We start from the raw sequence: 20,536 nt of genomic DNA, 5'->3' as shown, positions 1-20,536 counted from the left end.
GGTTTCTATGCGATTGCCTCAAATATTCTCCACTCATAACCAAGACACAATCAAATGATACTTAACTCGACTCTTTAAGAAAACTTGGTGATCATTCAGAAAATTTTCAATTTATTTCAAAATTTATTCTGGTATGAAAAAAATATTTAATAACCAGATAGATATTAAGGTTATAAAATTGTTATACAAATAGAAAATAATATTATATTGTTTATACTTATCTTATAAAAAAATTATAATAGAAATTTTCGATCGTGTACATGTATAGTCAATATATCATTCTCTATATTTGTATTCTAACCAAATTTGAATCTTACCATAAACTTTAGAATTGACTAATAGCGCTAGATAAACATGATTCATATTTTTTTTAATTTTGGAATTTAGATCTAAATTAAAAAAGATGTAATACCAAACTCAAAATTTAGATCTAACAACCTACCATATATATTAAACAATAATAATAATAATAAATATAACAAAAATGACACCATATCTTTTGAAATCGCTATTTTTTTTTTTTGGAATCTTCTACTATCATTATATTGAGTTTTTTTGCCTACTAGCTTTGACCTTGTAAGCTTTGTAAGTGTAACTACTGAATGAATAGTATGGAAACTTCTAATTTTAACTCGGTGAAAAAACGTCAGAGTCTGGTAAAAATAAGAAATGGTATTCTATCTTCCTAATTTTCATTACTGTATTTATGGGATTTTCTTGTTGATAGCAAAATATATAGACGTTTTCCCTTTTTGGATTTTTCCATATTTTATATAGAAATTATCTTGATTTTACCATGCACAATATATAATATTGTCTCAGGGCCACGTTCCCCTTATCCTTCTATTAAATACTTTTCACCCAAAATTTATTTCATGAAACTGACTTGGATAATCCGAACCACTAGATTTATATAGAGATTGACATCATATGATTACAACTAGATTATAAAAATTAAAATCACATAATTCTCTTCTTTTATTTTTTTGTATGAAAACTATATAATTCAAAGCACGTATGAACTTCTTCAATTTTTTCACATTGCGTGTTGCCATATAATTCTACAACTGACAATTTGACTGGTACCGAGAATATGATGATTCTCAAGTTTCGAATATTATTGTTAAAAATTAAAGTTACTGGAAACATTCGGATAGTTCACAAAAACAAAAATCACCATATCCTATGAAAGATATAACCTTGACTTGTAAATCCAATCCAATGATTAGTTCCAGTTACATACATGATATATAAGTTAACTAGTGCTAAATTCTCGGGTTTGATATGATTAAGCTCCGCTTTTTAAAACTTTTGGCCATGTGAAACCACTTCTTAGAATAGTTGTCATCAAGAGATACTCGCTAACGTAACAAGTATCAATCTCGTACCACACATGTTGCACATGAGAATCAAACAGCCGCAATATTCTTAATTACTATTTTGAAAAAAACCAAAATAATCAAAGACCTAATTAGTCACCTAGACTTTCATATTTTTTTTTAGCCCGAGACCGAAGCACGCTGAATTACTTTGTTGTCAATGTCATTGCTATTCAAACTCGTAATTTGGATGATGACCAACTAATTTACCAGTCGGGTCTAACTACATACATCATAACCATGTTTTTTTTCTTTTTCTAAACGTATACGAAGAAATTAACAATTTAGTTAGCATATTTTTAAAAGTAATTAACATGCAAAGGACTATTTAGGACAGCATGTAAGGAATAGAATCAACTGATAGAAACTGCAATAATGCATGATACACACCAGCTGTAATTGGGGCTCACGTTCCCAGCTTGCAACAGACATTTTTTTATCTTATTAATAAAATTATAATTATAATACTATTATCAAGATATCTCATTAGCTCCATATAATTTAAAGTATATGGAACATTGACTAAAAAATCTATAAAGTAGACGACACTGTTATAGAAAAAGTAAGCATTATCAACTTTATTCACTCCAATATCCCATATGTAGATAAAAATATGTCATGTATAAGCCATATAGATTCTTGCGAGTATTTAGAACAAAATCAACAACAAGTTTTAATGTTAGAGATATGATTAAATTTGGAACCTTTAAAATAGACAAAAATATAAACATTCGCAATACCTGTTAGATATCGGTTGCGTCCAATATGCCATTCGGCCCAACAAGATCTGCTAAGCCATGATTTCGGCCCGATAAATTTGGGAGAAAATCTACCAATTTCCGCGGAAGACAATTTCGGGATTCCGCGATGAAAACCATAAATAACCCTAGGTCAACAGTCGCCTATAAAAAGAAAGAACATTTATTTGGATCACCATCCTAATCCCAAGACATTACTCAGAAAGCAATACTTTGCATCAATTACTGTTATTGCCTTTTGTGTAATTTGTTTCTACTTCTGAACTTGTCATTATTCTGTTTGTGAGTTTTCCTGTGAACTGACAAATTTAATCTCGACTCTTTGTAAATGACTCGTTAATAAAAGGACTAGCTCCATTCTTCCCCCAAAATCTTTAGTTACTTAGTATTGTGCAAATCCCGGTACAAAAAATACCCGCTGCACAAACATGTCTACCTATATTTCGTCAGAAACATGTTTTACGTGATTATATTTGCCTTCATGAACTATATACCCACATAAACGGCTCGAATAGTAGTAAAGATAGAACGTGGGTCGTGACAAACACGGTTGCATGTAAAGGTAGGTACAAACGCTATATGGACAAGACAACATAATATATTGATATGGTTGATTTTTTTATCTGTCTGCATGCTCAATGAAAATATATACCAAAAATGGCACATTCCTTTATATAATATCCCCATGAAACATCTGAAATTTGGAATTCAGATTTGGTGATAACTTGAACTAAAGGAATGTGTATATGAATACTTACCTAAGTTTTTTAAGAGTCAAGGAGCAATGTCTTGTTAAAAGAAACGAATTGAAGTGTGCGTCGTTCCAGCATTATCAGTTGTTGGAACGAGTCTCAACTTGTCCTTTCTCCTGATTCTATCTCAAGTTAGCTTCTTCTAGTAAATAATAAACAAACAAATGAATAATCCCAGGAATCAAAATTCAGTTTACCTCTGTTTCCTTGATGCTTAGCTTCCATGACTACCTTGTTGGGGTTACATCTAAAAACAATTTAAACATTCTCCATGTGTTAGGGGGATTGAGATTTAATTATGGAATTTTGGTACTTGCGAAACAGATTGTACGAGAAGTGTGTGACAATGTTCACCGTACATACTCATTTTCGTCTGAGAGGCTCTTTGCAACGGATGACGAGGTCTCATCTCCCTGACTTTTTGGGTCATTCACTTCTCTGCTTTGCTCATTATCGTTCTCTGATAACGTGTCATTCTCAAAACCGCTTGTCTCTGCTGCTAGTAGTTCTGATTTACGGTTTGCTGATAAACGGTTTATATAGTCGTCTTCATCATCATCTCCAGTGCCTCCTACTGAAAACTTTGGAACCCATGTTTCCGGAATAGAATCAGGGGCACGAGATGGACACCAGTGCGAGCTACCAAGGTCAGGGTTTAGGAAAGGATATGGCTTGTCCCTCTCACTTGTAAAATCTGTGATAGTTAAGACAGGAATTTACATGTGAGAGATCGCCAAGATATTGATATGACAAACGGATATCCTATGGTTCTAGATATAAGATCTCTGCATCGTGGCTTGGGACAGGATAATGGGCAATCCATTGAAGATGTTTCTGATAACAAAGTAAAGGCAAACCAACCTGAGCTTATGGCTGCAGATGTAAATCCTTCTGCAAACCAATTGTAAGACGCGTCTAGACCACCTCCTCTCTGACTGGTAGATTTTAACTTTCCTGGGTTTGATAGTCTAACCTGCTTTCCAGACCCAACTTTTCTCTTCATATGTTGATCATCTACATCCCAATCTTCCCACGATTCTTGGAAAAGGTCATTATTCAGATACTTCTTGTCTCCAAGGTTGCAAAACGAATTAGGTTCCCTTTTCTTTTGTCTTGTTTTGGTGTCAAACTGTGAATTATGGGTTTCATTGGTCCAAACTGACAAGGATAAGGAGCAGTGACAGTTCAGTACTACGGAAAAACTAAATGCTTGTAAAATCATAACATGTGTACACAAAATACGTTAGAAAAATCAATACCAGCACTAGATGAGCAAGATTCTTCGCTGTTAGGAAAAGTGAGGTGGCGTCAGGATTGCAGTTCATCTATATAAAGCATATGAATCACAATCAGAAAGAGACATACTGAAAATGCTTACCTACGCAAACTAAGGCTGTCTTTATCTTCCTCAGGTACAATGGACGACCAAACCGGTTGGTCGAACTCATTGTCAAAATCAAAGTCAGGGGTTTTGAAATAACTGGATGTTATTTGTGGCAAGTTCAGTCAGCATGAGTTAAAAAATGGCTCGATGCAATTTAAGGAATTGACTTACGCTGCCTTAGTGAAACTTGGATGATCGATATTCCTTTCTAGAATATGTGATCTTCGAGTTGGTGAATCTGAAATAAAGAAAACTAAAGGAGTTAACAGATAAACAGGCCAAAAAGTAACTCCAACAAGTATGTAGATACATGTCTCTCCAACTTCACACAACAACAATAGATGAAGCTATGAGATACTGAAAGCAAGTGAAGTAATGAATCAAAAAGATATAATTTAATTTAGAACTTCCGAGAATGATTTGAAACAAAGAGTCAATGAACTTCCTAAAGACATACGCTTAGACTAGTTATTTTATGAATACAACTTATCAGGTCAGATGAAAGCTCTTTGATAAAAGCATATATGCAGGTCGCTGTTATTCCTAATTTAGTTGAGCTAAACTCACCTCTAATGTTGGACCTCCAGGTCGTTTCCAGATAATCCCTAAAACACAAAGACTTTTAATGTCAAGAGGCATAGTATCACCATAGTAAAGTGACAAAATGAGAGATTTGAAGAGCACCTCTTCTTTTTCCTATGGTATTCTACAGAAGAGCGACTCTCAGTGTAATCCTTGCCATATTTCAAGAAATCAGGGTTCAAACTTTCCTTTCCACATGGCTGTTCGCCGTTCCAGTAAAAACCATCTTCCCGGTCATCAAGAAAGGCAGACTTAGCTAGTGAATTAAGATTAATAAACCAAATTTAAATTTTTTGTGATCTGATCTCTTAAGGAAAGAAAAAAAAAAAAAAAGAACAGATAAGGGTTCATGTCACACAACATGAAATTGCGTTCATTACATTTTATACTAGGAATAATCAGTAAGAAGTGAAATGCTACTTTGATCAAGTCATGTTTAATGTAAATTGCAGAAGGTGAAGGGTAGTGACGACTGACGACTAAGAGAAGATATAGAAGATGCATGAAAGATAAGCGTTGCATAGATGGTGAGGTTATGCATGAAACGAAAACGAAATCTTTTTTGGCATATGACATTAGTAAATTACCATTCCACTCACCATCCGAGAACCTGCTGTTGTTGAAATCTGCAGCATCGCAGAAGAAACTTCTTGTGTCGCTATATTGATTTTGCAAGTGATCACTGAAAGTGAGCAGTTTTTGCTTTCTGCCCCCATCTTTAGCATGTATGGCAATGGGAGACCTATAACGGCTGTCCTCTTGGAACATTTTGCCACTTTCAATAATTGTGTCCTGTAAACAGGGGATGAAAATATTGGGTCTGGAAAACAAGTTAGAAATGGAAGGAATACCGGGAAAAGATAAGATGACAAGAGTCTGTTACCACTTCCTTCTCAAAGTCGTAGAGCCTTGCCCTGACGTTCAATGTAGCTTGTTGACCAGTACCCTTCCATGGAGAGGAGCACCGGTACGCAAAGGTTCTTTCATACACAAGTTAATACAATCACTGATCCTAAATGGTACATAATTCAACCAAGTGAAAACAAGTGCCAATCGTAAAAGCTGCCCACCTGTCTGGTGGATGTGGAGAATTAACTGGAGTTTTCGTATTTATATTACCTAATCCTGAATGGAAAGAGTAAGAGTCATAAGAGAAAGGCATAGTAGGACATCTCATCTTAAAGACTGATCAAGATCTAGGTAAACATCGTAAGTTAAACTTTTCCCACCATTTTGTGATCTCTAAGACCTATACCTTCAACTGAAAATGCCATGTGAGCCTCAGACGGAGAAGATTCTTCCTTGTAGGTTGTTGCATGATCATCCCCAACCAAATCAAAGACAGATAACTCTGAAAACCATTTTATAATGTATCAACTAAAATGTTGAGACTTGCATATGGCCTAAACTTCGGATAAGCAAACAGTGAAAAGTGATTGGGAAGTAAAACCAGAATGAAACAGACCTATCTAGATGCTATAGATGTTAAAAAAGAATGAAAACGGAATACAGTAAACCTCTCTACTTTCTAGATATTAACACAATAGTCAATACAAAGTCAGAGTGATTACTTACTCCGCTCTGTGCCATCCAACAGATCCGTTGTGGTGTTTGCTTTCTTGAATTCATTTGTCTGGTTTTCAGGGAGACTAAAAGAAGTCCTGTAAGACAGTGAAGCATCCATAACGTCCGTTGTGGTGTTTGCATTGTTGAAATCTTTTGTCTGGTTGTCAGGAAAATTAAACAAAGCCCTGTACGACAGTGAAACATCAAAATTTCTATAAGGTGTGCAGTTCCATTAGCAAAATAATCAAGAGGATATACATGCTGAGAAAGAAAACTTGGGCAAGCGAAACAAAGAAAACTGCCTTGCCTCTTCGAGGAAGTAGGTTCTGCTTTATGGTTTAATGAACTTCCTGCATCACCACACATAACATATTAACATGATCAGAAGTGGAGAAGATTTATAAATCAAGAGTTTGGAGACCTCACCTACTCCGGATGTGTTGTCATTCAGGTTGAAGAAATCAGCATCCAGATCTTCCATTAACACAAGTGATAGAAACAGGAAGAAAGCAAAATGGGAATTATATGTCATGGTCCGAGCAATAATGCAAATAAAGGGTCCATAACCTGACTCGAATCATAAGGGAACTACAAACCACACTCAGAACGGTGCTGGAAGTCCTAACAAGCACACACTTACCAACTTTTGGACAAGAAGGTTGGCATTCAGGAGTAACGGTTGACAAGTGGAGCAAATTGAGAATATCCAGAGAGTGGTGTTCTCTTGGGTGTTGATTACTATTGTTTATATCATTAGTAAAGCTCTCAGACCCAACTGTGAGCTGCTGATGCTGTTGCTGTCTCCTCTGCTCAAAGTATTGCTTTTGCCTTCAGGTTCAACAAAGATAAAATCAAAAATGTGTGCACTAGATGTCAACCAAATCATCAATACTGAAAAATAATCTTTACAACAGAGAAAGAAGAGCTTACACACCTCTTCTTCACTGACGTGTGTGACTGGATGCCGCAAGAGATCCCCAAAAAACAATAACAAGTCAGAAATTGAAACAATAATAAGATAGCTAAGCAATTCATAATAGATCTCTAAAAGGAAAAAGCAAAAGTCACACACAGCAGCCACTTTACGCCTCGATCCTCCCATCCATTGCAACATTCTTAGGATCCCGAATTCACTAGCTCGCAATTTTAACACTCAACTGAACACAACGTTGTCTCCTCAATCGCTGAAAATTTCCAGCAGAAATTGAAGTAATCAGCATCAGAAAACTGTAATTACATTAAAATCAAGCTTCTGACCAGAAAAAATTATATGGGAGATGAGCCTAATTTGATTTACTTAGGGTTTGCGAACTGTACGGACTACACATTGTATCTAGAAATTAGGATTTCTCAACATCACCATGAACTATTCGACGCAACGATTCCATAATTAGGTTGACCAATTTCAGATCTAGGTAATGATTCTACAAAATCTCTATTAAAAAAAATGGAGAATCGAGAGAGAAGATAGAGAGATACTTCGAAAATTCGAGGAGGCTTCGACAGTATCTGAGCTCGGAGCGTATTTAGGGAAATCTGATGAACGATGAAGAGTTGAAGACGATGATCTTTGATCCAAATTGAAGCAAGAGAAACAAAATCAAAGACAATGCATCGAACGGTCTTCTCGAAATTTCGAAAATTTCTTATGAGCACCATTTGCAATTTGGTGTTTTCGTTTCCCGTTGCGTGATCTCCGCAAGTGGAGTACGATATCTATGGGCCGTATAAAGCCCATTAGCCCATAGAGAAATGATCGAACTTTTTTAACAAATTGTGTAATGAGTGTTTTTAACAGGCTTAGAAAAGGTTTCTGTTGAAGTTAGAAGAACCTAGAAACCACCAAATTAATATGACTATTGTTCAACAATCATGAGAATTTTGAATTTGATATAACATCAATGTCCATTTAAAACAATGGGCACCACTAAATTATTGCAATCGTAGCATTTTACACAAAACATCTCACAAAAAGCAAAACATGGGGAATAATAATATTCAACAGATTTCACAAGCATCACTATAAAAAGTCATTTTTTTCTTTTTGCAGAAATTTTTAAGAGTTCCTTGGTTTCATAACGATTGTGGAATGGTTAAGGATGTGCAAGCTGAACTGTCCACCTTTCTCAGAAGTATCAATTTTAGACTGTCCTGGAGGAGGAAGAAGCTCAAAGTTCTGTACCATCCTACCAATAGTGATTCCCAAAATAGGCAACGCCAATATAATCCCTGGACAGCTTCTACGTCCAACACCAAACGGCACATACCTGAAGTCATTACCGTTTGCTTCAACGTGCGCTTCCTCTTCAAAGAACCTCTCTGGTCTAAACTCTTCAGGCTTCTTCCAACTGTTTGGGTTGTTCGCTAGCCACCAAGCATTGACAAGGATTTTGCTTTCTGCTGGGATATCGTATCCAGCTAGCTTTGCCTCGTGGAGGTTCATGTGAGGCACGAGTAGAGGAATGGCCATTCTTAGACGAAGTGTCTCCTTAATCACAGCTTGAAGGTATGGAAGCCTGTGTAGCTCTGGCTCTGTCACTTGCACACCCGGTCCAAGAACTGTGTCGATTTCGTTCCTTAGCTTGCTCTGGATCTCAGGATGGTTCACTAATTCCGCAATTCCCCACTCGATCGACCACAGTGTTGTCTCAATAGCTGTTTCAATCAAGAAACCAGCATCACAAAACTGTACAAACCAGCTGTCTCAATAGCTGTTTCAATCAACAACCTAGATGAGCCTAATTCCGAATTTACAGGATACACTTAAAACACTAATGTCCAGTTTCGTATGCAAGTAAAGAGACGTCTAGAGGATTGATTACGTATACTACAAGGAAGAAATAGTTACCAGCGACGTTGATGTTCTCAACAATGTACAGAACGTTGTCTTCATTGATTTCTCCCTTCTGTTCAGCTTCAAGGATGTGATCAATGGCACATTTCAATCCTTCACTACCTGTAGGCTTAGAACTCGCAATTTGCCTGCATGAATGAATTCACCAATGTCAATATCCAAAAAAATCCTTAAAAACCAAATTTAAAAAAAAAAAAAAAAAAAAAAAAAAAAAAAAAAAAAAACAGAACTCACTTCCTCTCATCAACAAAGTACTTCTTGAAAAGAGCGATTCTTCGATCTTTAACATCTTGACAAATCTTCAAATAACCTCTAAGGAACGGTCTAAGGATAGGGATGAAATCACCATAGTTATACTCAAAGCTCTGAGCTAAACGACTCCTCTCACCATTCAAAGCCTTAAGCCTAAGGAAAAGAGGATCATCCTCACTCTCAAACCTTCTATCGAACATGATACGGAACATATTGTTATACATCATCAACTGCAAACGTTTCCTCAACACGATCCCTTTAGTAGCTGAATCTGGATTTTTCTTCACATCTTCAACAACGCTCGCTGCTTCGAACTCCCAACCTTCACGGTTCTGCTGAACAACCTTGTTTGTAAAGAAAGGAACCGTCATGATCCTTCTCATCTTCCTCCAGTGCTCTCCGTAAACAGTGAACACCATGTCTTGACCTTTACCTGTGAAAATGTCGAACACGACGTTTCTCGTTCTAGATCCGAACTCAACACCTTGCGTGTGGAGTACTTCTTTGGTTAGATTTGGTGAAGAGACGACGACTAGGTTACGCTGACCCATCCTTAGGAGGAAGAGATCGCCGAATTTTTTAGCGTAATCGACCAGGTTACGGTGGTTTAGATCATCTCCGACTTGTAGCCAGTTACCGAAGATCGGAATCGGCATAGGACCTGGAGGTAACTTCAATTTCTTGCCGCGAAGCTTTGAAACCACCGTGGCGAGAACCACCGCCACGAAGACGGCGATTAGAGACTTCTCCAACAAGAGAAGGTCCATAACTGTGATTTTTTTTTTAGCTACGTACCTCTCTCAGCTGAGTATTTGATTCTTGTGAGAACCGAATTGGATTGTTGAATAAAAATAAAGCAGAAGAAGCTGCTGAGGAAGAAATGGTGAAAGAGGAAGAAGGTTTTATAAGAGGGAGAGAGGTTGGTTTGGTTTGAGAATGGAGGAACCAACGGCAAAAGGAAAACGGCGTTAGGTGCGGGAGAGGGAGTTGGTGAAACGATGATAAACGGCGTTAGATTAAACGGTGATGGATGTGTGTGAGTGGGCTTGGTGTTGTTGATGGGGGTAGGTAAAGACCACAAAGTTTTTTTAAAAGGTGTTTGGTGAAGAAGGTTGTAGGAGGAGGAAGAGGAGATGATTACTAGACTTCTCATTTGGTCTTTCTATTTGAGTGTATAAATTAAAATAACAACTAAATATATATATGTATTCTTTAACAAAACCAAACAAAAAAACATAAGAATTTTTTGTCATTGGTTTTTTTAATTTATAGATCAACTATGATGGCATATATATATATAGAAACCAAAGTATTTGATTAAAGTAGTCATATAATTTGATATATAAAATTATAGTGTTGTTTAGTTGATTCTGACTGTCCTACAAGTCCTACAAAAGTGAATATTTCTATAGACAAAACTACAAGCTACATGGGTTTATGTAGTATGATTACACACTATCCAACACAAGAAACACTTTTTTTTTTTGTTAAAGACACAAGAAGCACTTGTGGTTGAGTTGTACATCATTTTGAAAGATAAACAACAAACTCCCGGTTCTCATTTTATCCCATCCGGCTATAGTTTGTAATCTCATCAATTTGTATTAGTGTTGACGTTGTATCGTAACCCGCAATAAGATTACAGTGTATATGACCCAAAAAAAAAACAGAAGTTATGCACCAAATAAAAATTATTTAGTGTATCTTTTTAAAAAAATTATTGTCTGAATTGTATATGATGATTCCTTTAACATATTGTACATACGACATACATATTTTTTCTTTATTGATACATTATTGATGATTCTTTCTTAAAGCAAAGTTTAATTAGATGCACGTTCAATAAAGTTACGTACATTGGTTTGGTTAATTAATTGTTGGTCTCAAGGCGATTCAAAACAGATGGTTTTGGTCTATAGATAAAGTTTAAAATATCAATTCCAGTTACAATTGTAAACTGTGAGCCAGATTTTAACTAATTGTCGTAAGGTTTTACCGTTTTGGAGAAAGTAAAAAATTGATGATACAGCTAATATAGATAGATGAACTCTGATAAGAGCTTTATAGAATTATATAACATGGAGGCATTTTGTAAACTAAAAGATACCTACAAAAATAAGATGAATGGCAACTAAAGAAATCCGACTGTTTGACTGAAAGAGGAAACCAAAATTCAATATTTATAAGCTTCAGTTAAGCAGCAACAAAAAAAAAAAAAAAAACAAGAAATAGATCACAAATTGTGATTCACAACACTTAAAAATGTAAATGGTGATTATATTGAGTCGGATCATGAAATCACAAAGATAGTGGTTATGTCCCGTTCTTTTAGAATGTTTAAGTGATGAAATAAGAATATGCTTGATTATATTTTGTAACACAATAAAAGTTTTAAAAAATTATATGAATTAGGATCCCTAAGTTTTTAAATTACACATGACATCTATAGTTTGGAACAATACTGATTGTGGTAATTAATCTCCTGAATTTAAAACAAACTTTTACATTAAGATATTAGTCTCCAACTATATATGGCTAGGCTAGACCACCGAACCGTCAGCGGATTTATTAACATTCCCAAGTGGTTTTTGACTTTTATCGTGATAAAAAGTTTTTATTATTTGTATATTAAGTGCAATTGGTAACGTAGCCAAATGTATACAGAAAAGTTGTAAGTTGAAGCTGTAAGCTGTTACAGAATAGTGCAAAATTGTAAGAAAAAGTTGTACATGAAAACTGTACCGAAAAGCTGAGAGTAAAACTTTTAATAAAGTTTTTGGTAAAGTTTTTGTGATCGGTAAAAATTCAAAGCTTTACCACTTGTAATATTCTGTATAAGTTCACCAATCAATACCATTGTTTTAATTTAAAAAGGGTGATTAGTGTGTGTGTATTTTTCAATAATTCTAGTAATATGAATCGTAATTAATGAATAGGAGACACGGTGCATTCCGTTTGTGTCTCTGAGTTGACATGTGACAACAACCAAATATTTTTTTTTTGGTCCAGTTATATCAATAAATGTATAAAATCAAGATACAATTGGTTCATAAGCCATGATGGCAATGAAAAAAATCCGAACAAAAAAAAAAAAGAAATATGAGTAATATTATCCATTATCTCTTTGTAAAAAATAAACTGAATTTTGTGAAACTTGTTGGTCCAGCATCTGATATCTAGAATAATATTCTCTAATGTAATATCATTGTGTTGGTTGTTTAAAATTTTGGTTGAATACTTCAGAGCCTCCTTCAAAGCAAACAGATGCAACAAACCAAATATAAAATTGAAAATTAATACGAATTTCAATGATTATCAAAGAAATGTAAATAACAATTAACCTTACCACCACTACATATGGTCAAAATACAAAGCAAAGAAAGAAAAAAAGAAGGAAACACAAATCAGTCACGGCGAGAAAAAATTAAGGTGTGAAAGAGAGACAAACAGACAGAACACGAGAGTGCGTAGGTCGGAAATTTAAAAGTCATGTACACGACGTCAGATTTGACGCCGTTAAGAAAACCATTTAAAAAAAAAAAAAACTAGTGGTAGTTAAAATAAACGCGCGGCACTGTACAAGGCTTAGAATTTTGGCGGATGCAATCCATGAACTCTCTTTTAATATCCAAGATAGGGCTGGGCAAAATAACCGATAACCAAATAACCGACCGAAACCGAACCGAAAAAAACTAAACCGAACCGAACCGAAATTCTTCAAATACTCGAATGGTTAGTAAAAATCTATATCCAAACTAACCGAAACCGAACCGAACCGAACCGACAATTAAATGGTTAACCGAAATATCCGAAAACCTAGAAGATATCAAATATTATATACTTAATATTATGCAAAACTATAAAATAAACTTAAAATATAAATTATTTCTAGATTCAAAACAATTAAATATTTTAAATAATCAATATATGTAAATGTTATTATTTTGAATTTACAAAGTTAAATACTATTTTGTAAAATTAAATCAATATTTTTCCCTTTTTTGTATTTTTGTTATTGTATATTTGGTTAATTTTGGTTATATTCGGTTAGTTTTGGTTATATTTGGTTTATTTGGTTAATGTTAATATAATTTATGTTAGTTATGGTTATTTATTTAAATAACCAAACCGAAACCGAACCGAAAGAAACCGAACCGAACTAAACCGAAATTTCATAAATATCCAAATGGTTACTATATTACTATATCCAAAATAACCGAAACCGAATACAACCGAACCGAAACCGAATGGTTAACCGAATGCCCAGGCCTAATCCAAGAGTCAATTTAGGCAACAACCACTCTTATTGACTTCCATTATATTAATGGGATTCCCTTATATTAATACTCACGAATTAGCCTCTATCTCTCTCTCTCCTTGCACTCGTCATTTCATATTATTATTTGGAGTATTTAGGATTAGAGGAAAAAAAAACTAAATTTAAAGATAAGTAATAATAGTTTAAAGAGAGAGAGAGAGATACACCTACCATTACCACGAAAGACAGCGACATGGAGAAATGGTGCTACCTACCCCCTACTGCCCATATTTGTCCACCATACTTTCTCTCCTCATGTGTTTTAATTCAACGGCCTTCGTTTCGTAATCATGACCTTACATGGGCCTTCTTACTTTGGACCCATTTGATATATGTACCATGGATCCTTTAGCCTAATTTTTTTAACTTATTATAGAGCTTAATGTTCACTAAAATACACCATACTTATTGCGTGGTTTGAACCCGTATTGAAACAAAGTTACTATACGCATATATAATGGTCCCTGAGCGAGGGAGGGACCACGTCTTTTTCTCTTATTTGCAAATTATGTATGTATTAATGTATGTATTCTCAAAATATTTGCAAATTATTAGTAAACTGTACACATACATATTACGGGTAAGCGAAGGAGAAAAATAAAACAATGCGACTAGTATGTATGTATAGTCGTTTTACATAATCATCAGTTGTGTATAGACGTTTTATTTGCAAATTATGTATGTATGTATTCTCAAAATATTCTCAAAATATTTGCCAAATTATTTTCATCTGAAGGAATAAACTAAGAGATTCAATTGTGGAGGGACCACGTCTATACACAACTGTTGTCTGATGCCTGTTGGTGTAGCCTGATGATTCAATTTCAGTTTTGGTGCTTTGGTTTTACTTCTGAGCCGGGATTGAGATGAGTTGGTTATAGTGTGTGATTGAAGATGGTTTTAGCTTTGTGCAAAACACTGTGTTTTGGAAAAGAGAAGGGTAAAAGCAAAAGCCTCTGGTCACGACAGAGTCTCTGCCGTTAGTGAGTGAGTATAAATATAACCATTGATTTGAGTTTGAGTTTTGAGAAATGAGAAAATATTACCATTGACGTTTGACAAAAAAAAAAAAAAAAATATTACCATTGACTTGTTACTATATCAAGTATTATCAACTTAGATTATTCATCTTCAACGTATTTTCCAACATCAACTAACAGCCCTTAAAAAACAACATTTTAAGTCCAAAAGAAAACACTTGTATGTCCTGCACATAGTCATTGTTCTTACACTTCACGTTGCTAAGATCACTACTCCCTTACTCTTATGTCCTGCAACAACCCTCCAAAGCCTGTCGTACCCATCTCTGTAATGTTCAAGCGAGATACAAAGCTGTCTTATTGCTTCTCTTTTCTGCTCAGCCACTTCTGATGCACCCAATCTTGTCCTTTCTACTTCTTCCGTAAGTTCACTCGACCGTCTTCTCAGCCTCACTTGCTCCATGTGAAGCTCCTCCATATGCTTTTCCATTTCCTTTATCTTCTCTTCTCTCTTCCCAATCTCCTCTCTTAGCACATTGCTCTCATATCTCATTACGCTGATCTTCTTGGATTCTCCTCTAAGCTTCTCCTCCGTTTCAGCTTTCTCTTCTGTTATCAGCCTAATATGTGATTCCAGCTCTCTCAGCTGCTCTCCAAGTCGGCTTCGTTCTTCAAGAAGCTTTGACATTTCTCCTTTGATCTGTGCCTTCTCTGGGAATATCTTTTCTTCAGCATCAGAGACAGCAGTTTTAAGTGCTCTTATCTCGTTATCTCTGTCCTGTAAACTAGTTTTCACCATTGCCAATCTCTCTTGCAACTTTGAGACTTCTTTCTTCTCTGCGTTGAGCGTGTTTCTGTACCTATCAGTGTCTTTCTGAGTCAACTCGAGCTCATGCTGTAAGCTCTTCAGCTTCTCCTCAGCAGCTCTACTGATCTCGAGCTCATTTCTCAGAGAACAAGTCTCTTTCTCAAAGTGCTGAACCTTCTCTTTTGCGATACTCAGCTCTTCCTCCAAGGCCTGCACTTTTGCTTCTTCTTTAGTGTCCTCTTTATCCAAATCAAGACTCTTTTGAGGATCCTCTATTCCAGAGGACATGCAGCTCTGAAGCTCAATCTTCATATTAGCGATCTCTTCTTCGTGCATTCGAATCTTTTCATTAGCTTCTCCAAGCTCTCCCTCGTATACAGTAATTTTATGAAGGAGGTCAACATTGTTGTCACTTTCCTGCTGGAGAAGGAGCTTCTGTTTCGTCTCTTCAAGCTCAAGCTCAAGATCAGCCATCCTGCGGATCAATGCCTCATCAGCTTCTTCATCATTAGCAGAGGAATGATCAGAATCAGAACCGGAATCTGTCAAAGATGATGAGTCTCCCTCTTCTTTATGACCAGACTGACGGCGACTCAACTTCTCTTGGGTAGGAGATGATATCTCAAGAGAGCTCTGTGACTGGATCTCAGATGAATGATGATTCTTCTGAAGCTCACCGCTAGCTTGATCATAACGCTCAGCCAATGCGCGGTACATGCGGTAAAATTCCTCGACAAGCTGGATTAACTCAGGACGCTTCTGAAAATACATTTGAGCTTTCTTGGCAAAAGAGTCTGCGTCTTCTTCAATCAGTTTCAACATGTGGTTCACTCGGTCATCCATCTCTGAGAAGCCAAATCAAGAACAAGAAAGAAAACGTCAGATTTTTGGGTAATCATCTACATTAAGTGGATGGAGATCTCAATGCCAAGTGAAGCAACATACTCTCTAGATTCTCTGCAAGCCATTTTGAGTTCTTGGGACAATTGTGACTATCCCACCACCATGAGTGTGATTTCTTGGTCATAGACCTCTTAAACTGCTTCTTGCTCTGAGCCTGGGAGAACATAAGAACAAAGTGAGTAAAATGTTAGGATCCAAGAGACTAAAACAACACAAGCATCCAAGGAGCTTTCTAAGTCGTAGGTGAGTGAAAGACAACGGTTTCTTACCGCAGACGAAGCCATGACCTTGCCGTGCAGAGAAATTCAGAAAACCCTACAAGAAAGATCAAGAATTTAAGCCATTTAAAAAAAACAAAGACAACTTGATGTTCAAAGACTCAAGACTTTCTCAAATTGAAGATATGCTTTCTCGGGTTGAACAAAACAGTTTTGACAAAACCCAAGAAACAAATTAGATGAGATCAGAGGAGAAAAGAGGATTTCACATGTGGCACAAAGATGACACGTGAAGTTTTAACAACCCAATTTGCATTTGTCACAAATCTCTAGAAAATCTAAAGATAAGTTTTAAGCATTTACTATAAAATAATGGTATTTTGCAGAAAGAAGAAGAGACAAAAAAATTGCAGAGAAAGAAAAGCTTACTTTACTGAGACGACGATGCAAAAAGACAAGAACCTTGTGACTGAATAATACTCAAACGAATGGCCTCTCTAAGCCTTTTATATTCCTTGTAACTTCGTTTGAAGATGATTCATCTTCTAACTAAAATCTAATAATCTATGTTTCACGCTCACTAAAGAAAATGAAAAAAATAATCAAGAATTAGTTAGTTAGTTTCTCACAATAATCTTGAAACTATTGGCACGCGGTTGAGAAAGTGATACACGCTTTATCTCTACACGTCTTAACTTCATAGCTACTCACGTCTCACCTGCTTATTTTTAAGTCTTTTTTTTTACATTTTTTATAAGAAGACTCAATAATTGTGTTATGATAAATGGGAGATAGCATTTATGGCGGATCCTCAACGCTCAAGATTATGCATGTGGCTTCATTGTGATTCGTGTTTTGATCCCATCTCTCTACTACGCATATAGAAAGAGAGAAAGAGCAAACCAACCGTCAACAAACTTATCATGGACACAAATTTAGAAGCCAAGTCAATGGTTCAGAAAACATAGAAAAAAAAAAGTAAAATAACTTCTCTTGATGTTAGTTTTAGAGAAACAAGAGTTGAATCACTTCTCTTTTTCTATGTTTCCAATCTACAACAAGAAAATTAACAACAGCAAATAAAAACAGAACAAAACAAAACAAAGATCAGAGAGGGTCTCATTGTTTTCATTGGGAAAAGATTCGAACATCACACGTTGGCTTGAGTCCATTTATCACATCACTCTGCTTCACTTCCTCGCAAGCAATAACAATTGGTATATGAACACTAAATCCCAACCAATCAAAACTCAATTTCCCTCTCAAGTACACATCAACCACAGCTTCAAGATTCTTCTCTTTGTTTGTCAGCAACGTAGCATCAACATCATAAACCTTGGACTGTCTCAGTCTAGTGGGGATCTTCAAAGAGGTAACGTTACCAGGGTCCTGCTTGAATCCATGAAGCGTTTTCTTTCCGAGGTTTATGTTCTCAGAAGAGACATCAGCTTTCATGGGGCTGTAATACAGCACTGTCTTGTCGTTTTGGTTAGAGAGCTGAAGAACCGTGTTCAAGTTCGCATTCATCAGAAGATCCGTCGTTGATTTAACGACATCAAGTCTCGAGAACTTGAGATTCATGACAAGCACCTGAGGCAGTTTAGATTTGATTGAAGTGTTCACAGACAATCCTGTCAACAAGACGATGACAAGGACAATGAAAACAAGCATGCAGGTACAAGGGCAGCATTTTCTGAAACATCCCGAGGCGCATAGCCTCTTGTCCTCCTCCCCCTGACCGATACGATCCACTAAGGAACCAGAGTTTCTACTCCGGTCGGCTTCTTCATCCTCTCTGAAACCAGAGAGCTTCAACGACGAAGACTCCTCCCTCAATCCAGAAGGAGGCAGCTTTCTAGGATTATCAACATCATCAAACCCGTTACGAGAGATACAAGGACTAGAGAACCTGGAACTCAGATCAAAAGAGCCTTCGCCATAGCTGCTATCTTCCCCTTCTCCATCTTCCTCTATAACTTTTTCGAGACCGCGTTGCTTAGCAGCAAACTCAGGGAAAAACAATGCGGGATCGCCGAATCCACAACCCCTCCTTGTAGGATGATGATGATGAGGCGGAGGAGGAGGGGGAGGAGGAGGAAGCAGCTCCGACATTGGAGCTTTGTTTTGGAATTCATGAAAATCAGATTTGTTTTTCTCTCTCAAAAATCACAAAGAAGCTGGTTGGGAAGATAACTTCAAGGGTCGTAATTCTCTTAACGACAGATCAAGGCTGGCTTCTATCCTAACAAATTTTGATTCGTTAATCTATTGTTGGCTTCCCTTTGTGATCCATAATTAGCAATTCCCGATTTTTCCTGTAACAAGCAATTTCACAATCACCCATTCCTAAACTAGTCTACCATACGACTTAAGATTCCAAAAGACTAGGCAAAGATGATTCTATCCAAGTAAAAACTGAAACTTTAACTAACCCTGACCCATAATCTTCACATCAACATACATAAAAATCGAAACTTTGACTAACCCTGAGCCATGATCTTCACACCAGCATACCTAAAAATCGAAACTTAGTAGTCGCCGGTGTCTCACTTGTTTCTTCATTATTTCATTTAATTTCTATCTAGCTGCCCTTCTTCTCAAAAAAAGTAGCATTTCTCATATGTACACCTGTTACAAAACTGAACAAATTTTGTAAAGTACAATCTTAAGATTGTGTAAAAAATATACTTTCATGGTATATGGCGAGTTTAATTCGGGGTTTTAGTTGAACTGATTAAGTTACCGTATAAAAAATAAAATATCACTAATATAATACTTTAATATAAGTTGAACTGATATGTTTTTTCTCTACGAAAAAATAGGGAAAACTTTTGGAACATCTCTATTATAGAGGAAATCCATTGGAAATAATCTTATCAGGGAAAAAAAAAATCAGTAAAGAAAAATAAAATAGAAGGACTAAGAGGCTTTTGAACAAAGTATATATATATATATATATATATTTAAGAAATATTTTTGGAGTTTTTTTTGTTTGACAGTGCAAATAATATTCAAGAAATTTATTGATATTTTGTTGTCTTTTTCAAGACAAAAATGTCATTTTCTAAAAATATTCTTTTTTTGTACTGCCTATATCCGTAGAAGATCGATGTTTAGAAGTCTTTATACATTTTAATAAAATAATGATTACTAATTTTAAATACATTATTTTCTCTCCCTAAAAAAATTATGAATGAGTTAAAATAATTTTTATCCTTATTTTATTATTTGAATAATTACTACAATTGGTATTATTAGACATTAATACCTTTAGTGAAAAAACTTTAGATTAATTTGTAATGATATTATATTTTGTAATGATATAGACTACGATTAATGTTGTGTACTTTCGAATTAATATAGTATAGGGATAGGGATGCATGCAGCTCTTGATAAAATATAATGGCATCATTAACATTTTTCTTTTATGAAATCAAAAATAAATTTTGAAATCTGAACTGTTTTTATATCTTGTAGTATTGTATTTTACGTATACCATTCTATTTTATAAAATATATTCTGTCGTCAAAATATATAAATAAAAAACATTATTGTAGGAGTCAGGATATTAAATAAAAGAGTTAAAAAGAATTCAAATGAACATAAAGGAAATAATATTTTTTCTAACATTTTTTAAGATGGTAATGAATTCTATCATTTGGAGAGGTGAAAATTGGAATGCTCGGAATTTATATGACCAACTTTAGATCTTGATTCTCCAAGAGATGTATAAACTATGTATTAATATTTTTTTTTGTCATTTTTTGAATGCATGAAATGAT

The 20,536-nt window shown here is 35.4% G+C and overlaps 4 protein-coding genes across 41 annotated transcripts; all 4 read right to left on the bottom strand.

Annotated features, from left to right (window-relative positions):
• Positions 1-1,933: 1,933 nt before the first annotated feature.
• Positions 1,934-8,167, bottom strand: LOC104749840 (uncharacterized). 36 transcript variants are annotated; one of them, XR_015584685.1, is made up of 22 exons: positions 7,901-8,110; positions 7,494-7,605; positions 7,356-7,378; positions 7,062-7,249; positions 6,848-6,895; positions 6,729-6,771; positions 6,431-6,606; positions 6,111-6,206; positions 5,926-5,980; positions 5,739-5,835; positions 5,443-5,647; positions 4,958-5,111; positions 4,841-4,878; positions 4,445-4,511; positions 4,268-4,369; positions 4,149-4,174; positions 3,751-4,047; positions 3,253-3,583; positions 3,087-3,136; positions 2,896-3,005; positions 2,120-2,281; positions 1,934-2,017 (listed from the first exon to the last, which is right to left on the bottom strand). XR_015584685.1 is itself a non-coding variant. In XM_019237535.2 (20 exons), the coding sequence occupies exons 2-19, from the start codon at positions 7,533-7,535 to the stop codon at positions 3,131-3,133; spliced, it is 1,998 nt and encodes a 665-aa protein (XP_019093080.2). In that variant the 5' UTR covers positions 7,536-7,605; positions 7,901-8,110; the 3' UTR covers positions 2,718-3,011; positions 3,087-3,130. The 36 variants fall into 36 exon arrangements, 15 of the variants coding, with proteins under 15 accessions (XP_019093080.2, XP_019093079.2, XP_019093073.2 ...); XR_015584691.1 differs by having other exon boundaries at positions 3,249-3,583; positions 5,455-5,647; XR_015584687.1 differs by having other exon boundaries at positions 1,934-2,281; positions 5,455-5,647; positions 7,901-8,167.
• A 140-nt stretch (positions 8,168-8,307) lies between these two features.
• On the bottom strand, positions 8,308-10,790 carry LOC104749839 (trans-cinnamate 4-monooxygenase). Of its 2 annotated transcripts, none has more exons than XM_010471549.3 (3): positions 9,510-10,790; positions 9,270-9,403; positions 8,308-9,076 (listed from the first exon to the last, which is right to left on the bottom strand). In XM_010471549.3, exons 1-3 carry the CDS (start codon positions 10,292-10,294, stop codon positions 8,478-8,480), a joined length of 1,518 nt encoding a protein of 505 aa, XP_010469851.1. In that variant the 5' UTR covers positions 10,295-10,790; the 3' UTR covers positions 8,308-8,477. The 2 variants fall into 2 exon arrangements, with proteins under 2 accessions (XP_010469851.1, XP_087348005.1); XM_087491879.1 differs by having other exon boundaries at positions 8,308-9,132; positions 9,510-10,495.
• Positions 10,791-14,899: 4,109 nt separating this feature from the next.
• On the bottom strand, positions 14,900-19,345 carry LOC104749837 (protein NETWORKED 4B). Of its 2 annotated transcripts, XM_087491867.1 has the most exons (4): positions 17,184-19,345; positions 16,806-16,851; positions 16,579-16,690; positions 14,900-16,478 (listed from the first exon to the last, which is right to left on the bottom strand). In XM_087491867.1, the coding sequence occupies exons 2-4, from the start codon at positions 16,818-16,820 to the stop codon at positions 15,079-15,081; spliced, it is 1,527 nt and encodes a 508-aa protein (XP_087347993.1). In that variant the 5' UTR covers positions 16,821-16,851; positions 17,184-19,345; the 3' UTR covers positions 14,900-15,078. The 2 variants fall into 2 exon arrangements, with proteins under 2 accessions (XP_087347993.1, XP_087347994.1); XM_087491868.1 differs by lacking the exon at positions 17,184-19,345 and having other exon boundaries at positions 16,806-16,979.
• On the bottom strand, positions 17,720-18,866 carry LOC104749838 (uncharacterized). Its single transcript, XM_010471548.2, has one exon. The coding sequence runs from the start codon at positions 18,864-18,866 to the stop codon at positions 17,883-17,885; it is 984 nt and encodes a 327-aa protein (XP_010469850.1). The 3' UTR covers positions 17,720-17,882.
• Positions 19,346-20,536: the final 1,191 nt, after the last annotated feature.

The sequence above is a fragment of the Camelina sativa genome, chromosome 16, assembly GCF_030686135.1.
Source record: "Camelina sativa cultivar CO46 ecotype springtype chromosome 16, ASM3068613v1".
Classification (NCBI taxonomy): Eukaryota; Viridiplantae; Streptophyta; class Magnoliopsida; order Brassicales; family Brassicaceae; genus Camelina; species Camelina sativa.
This window is presented reverse-complemented; position numbering and strand designations above follow the sequence as displayed.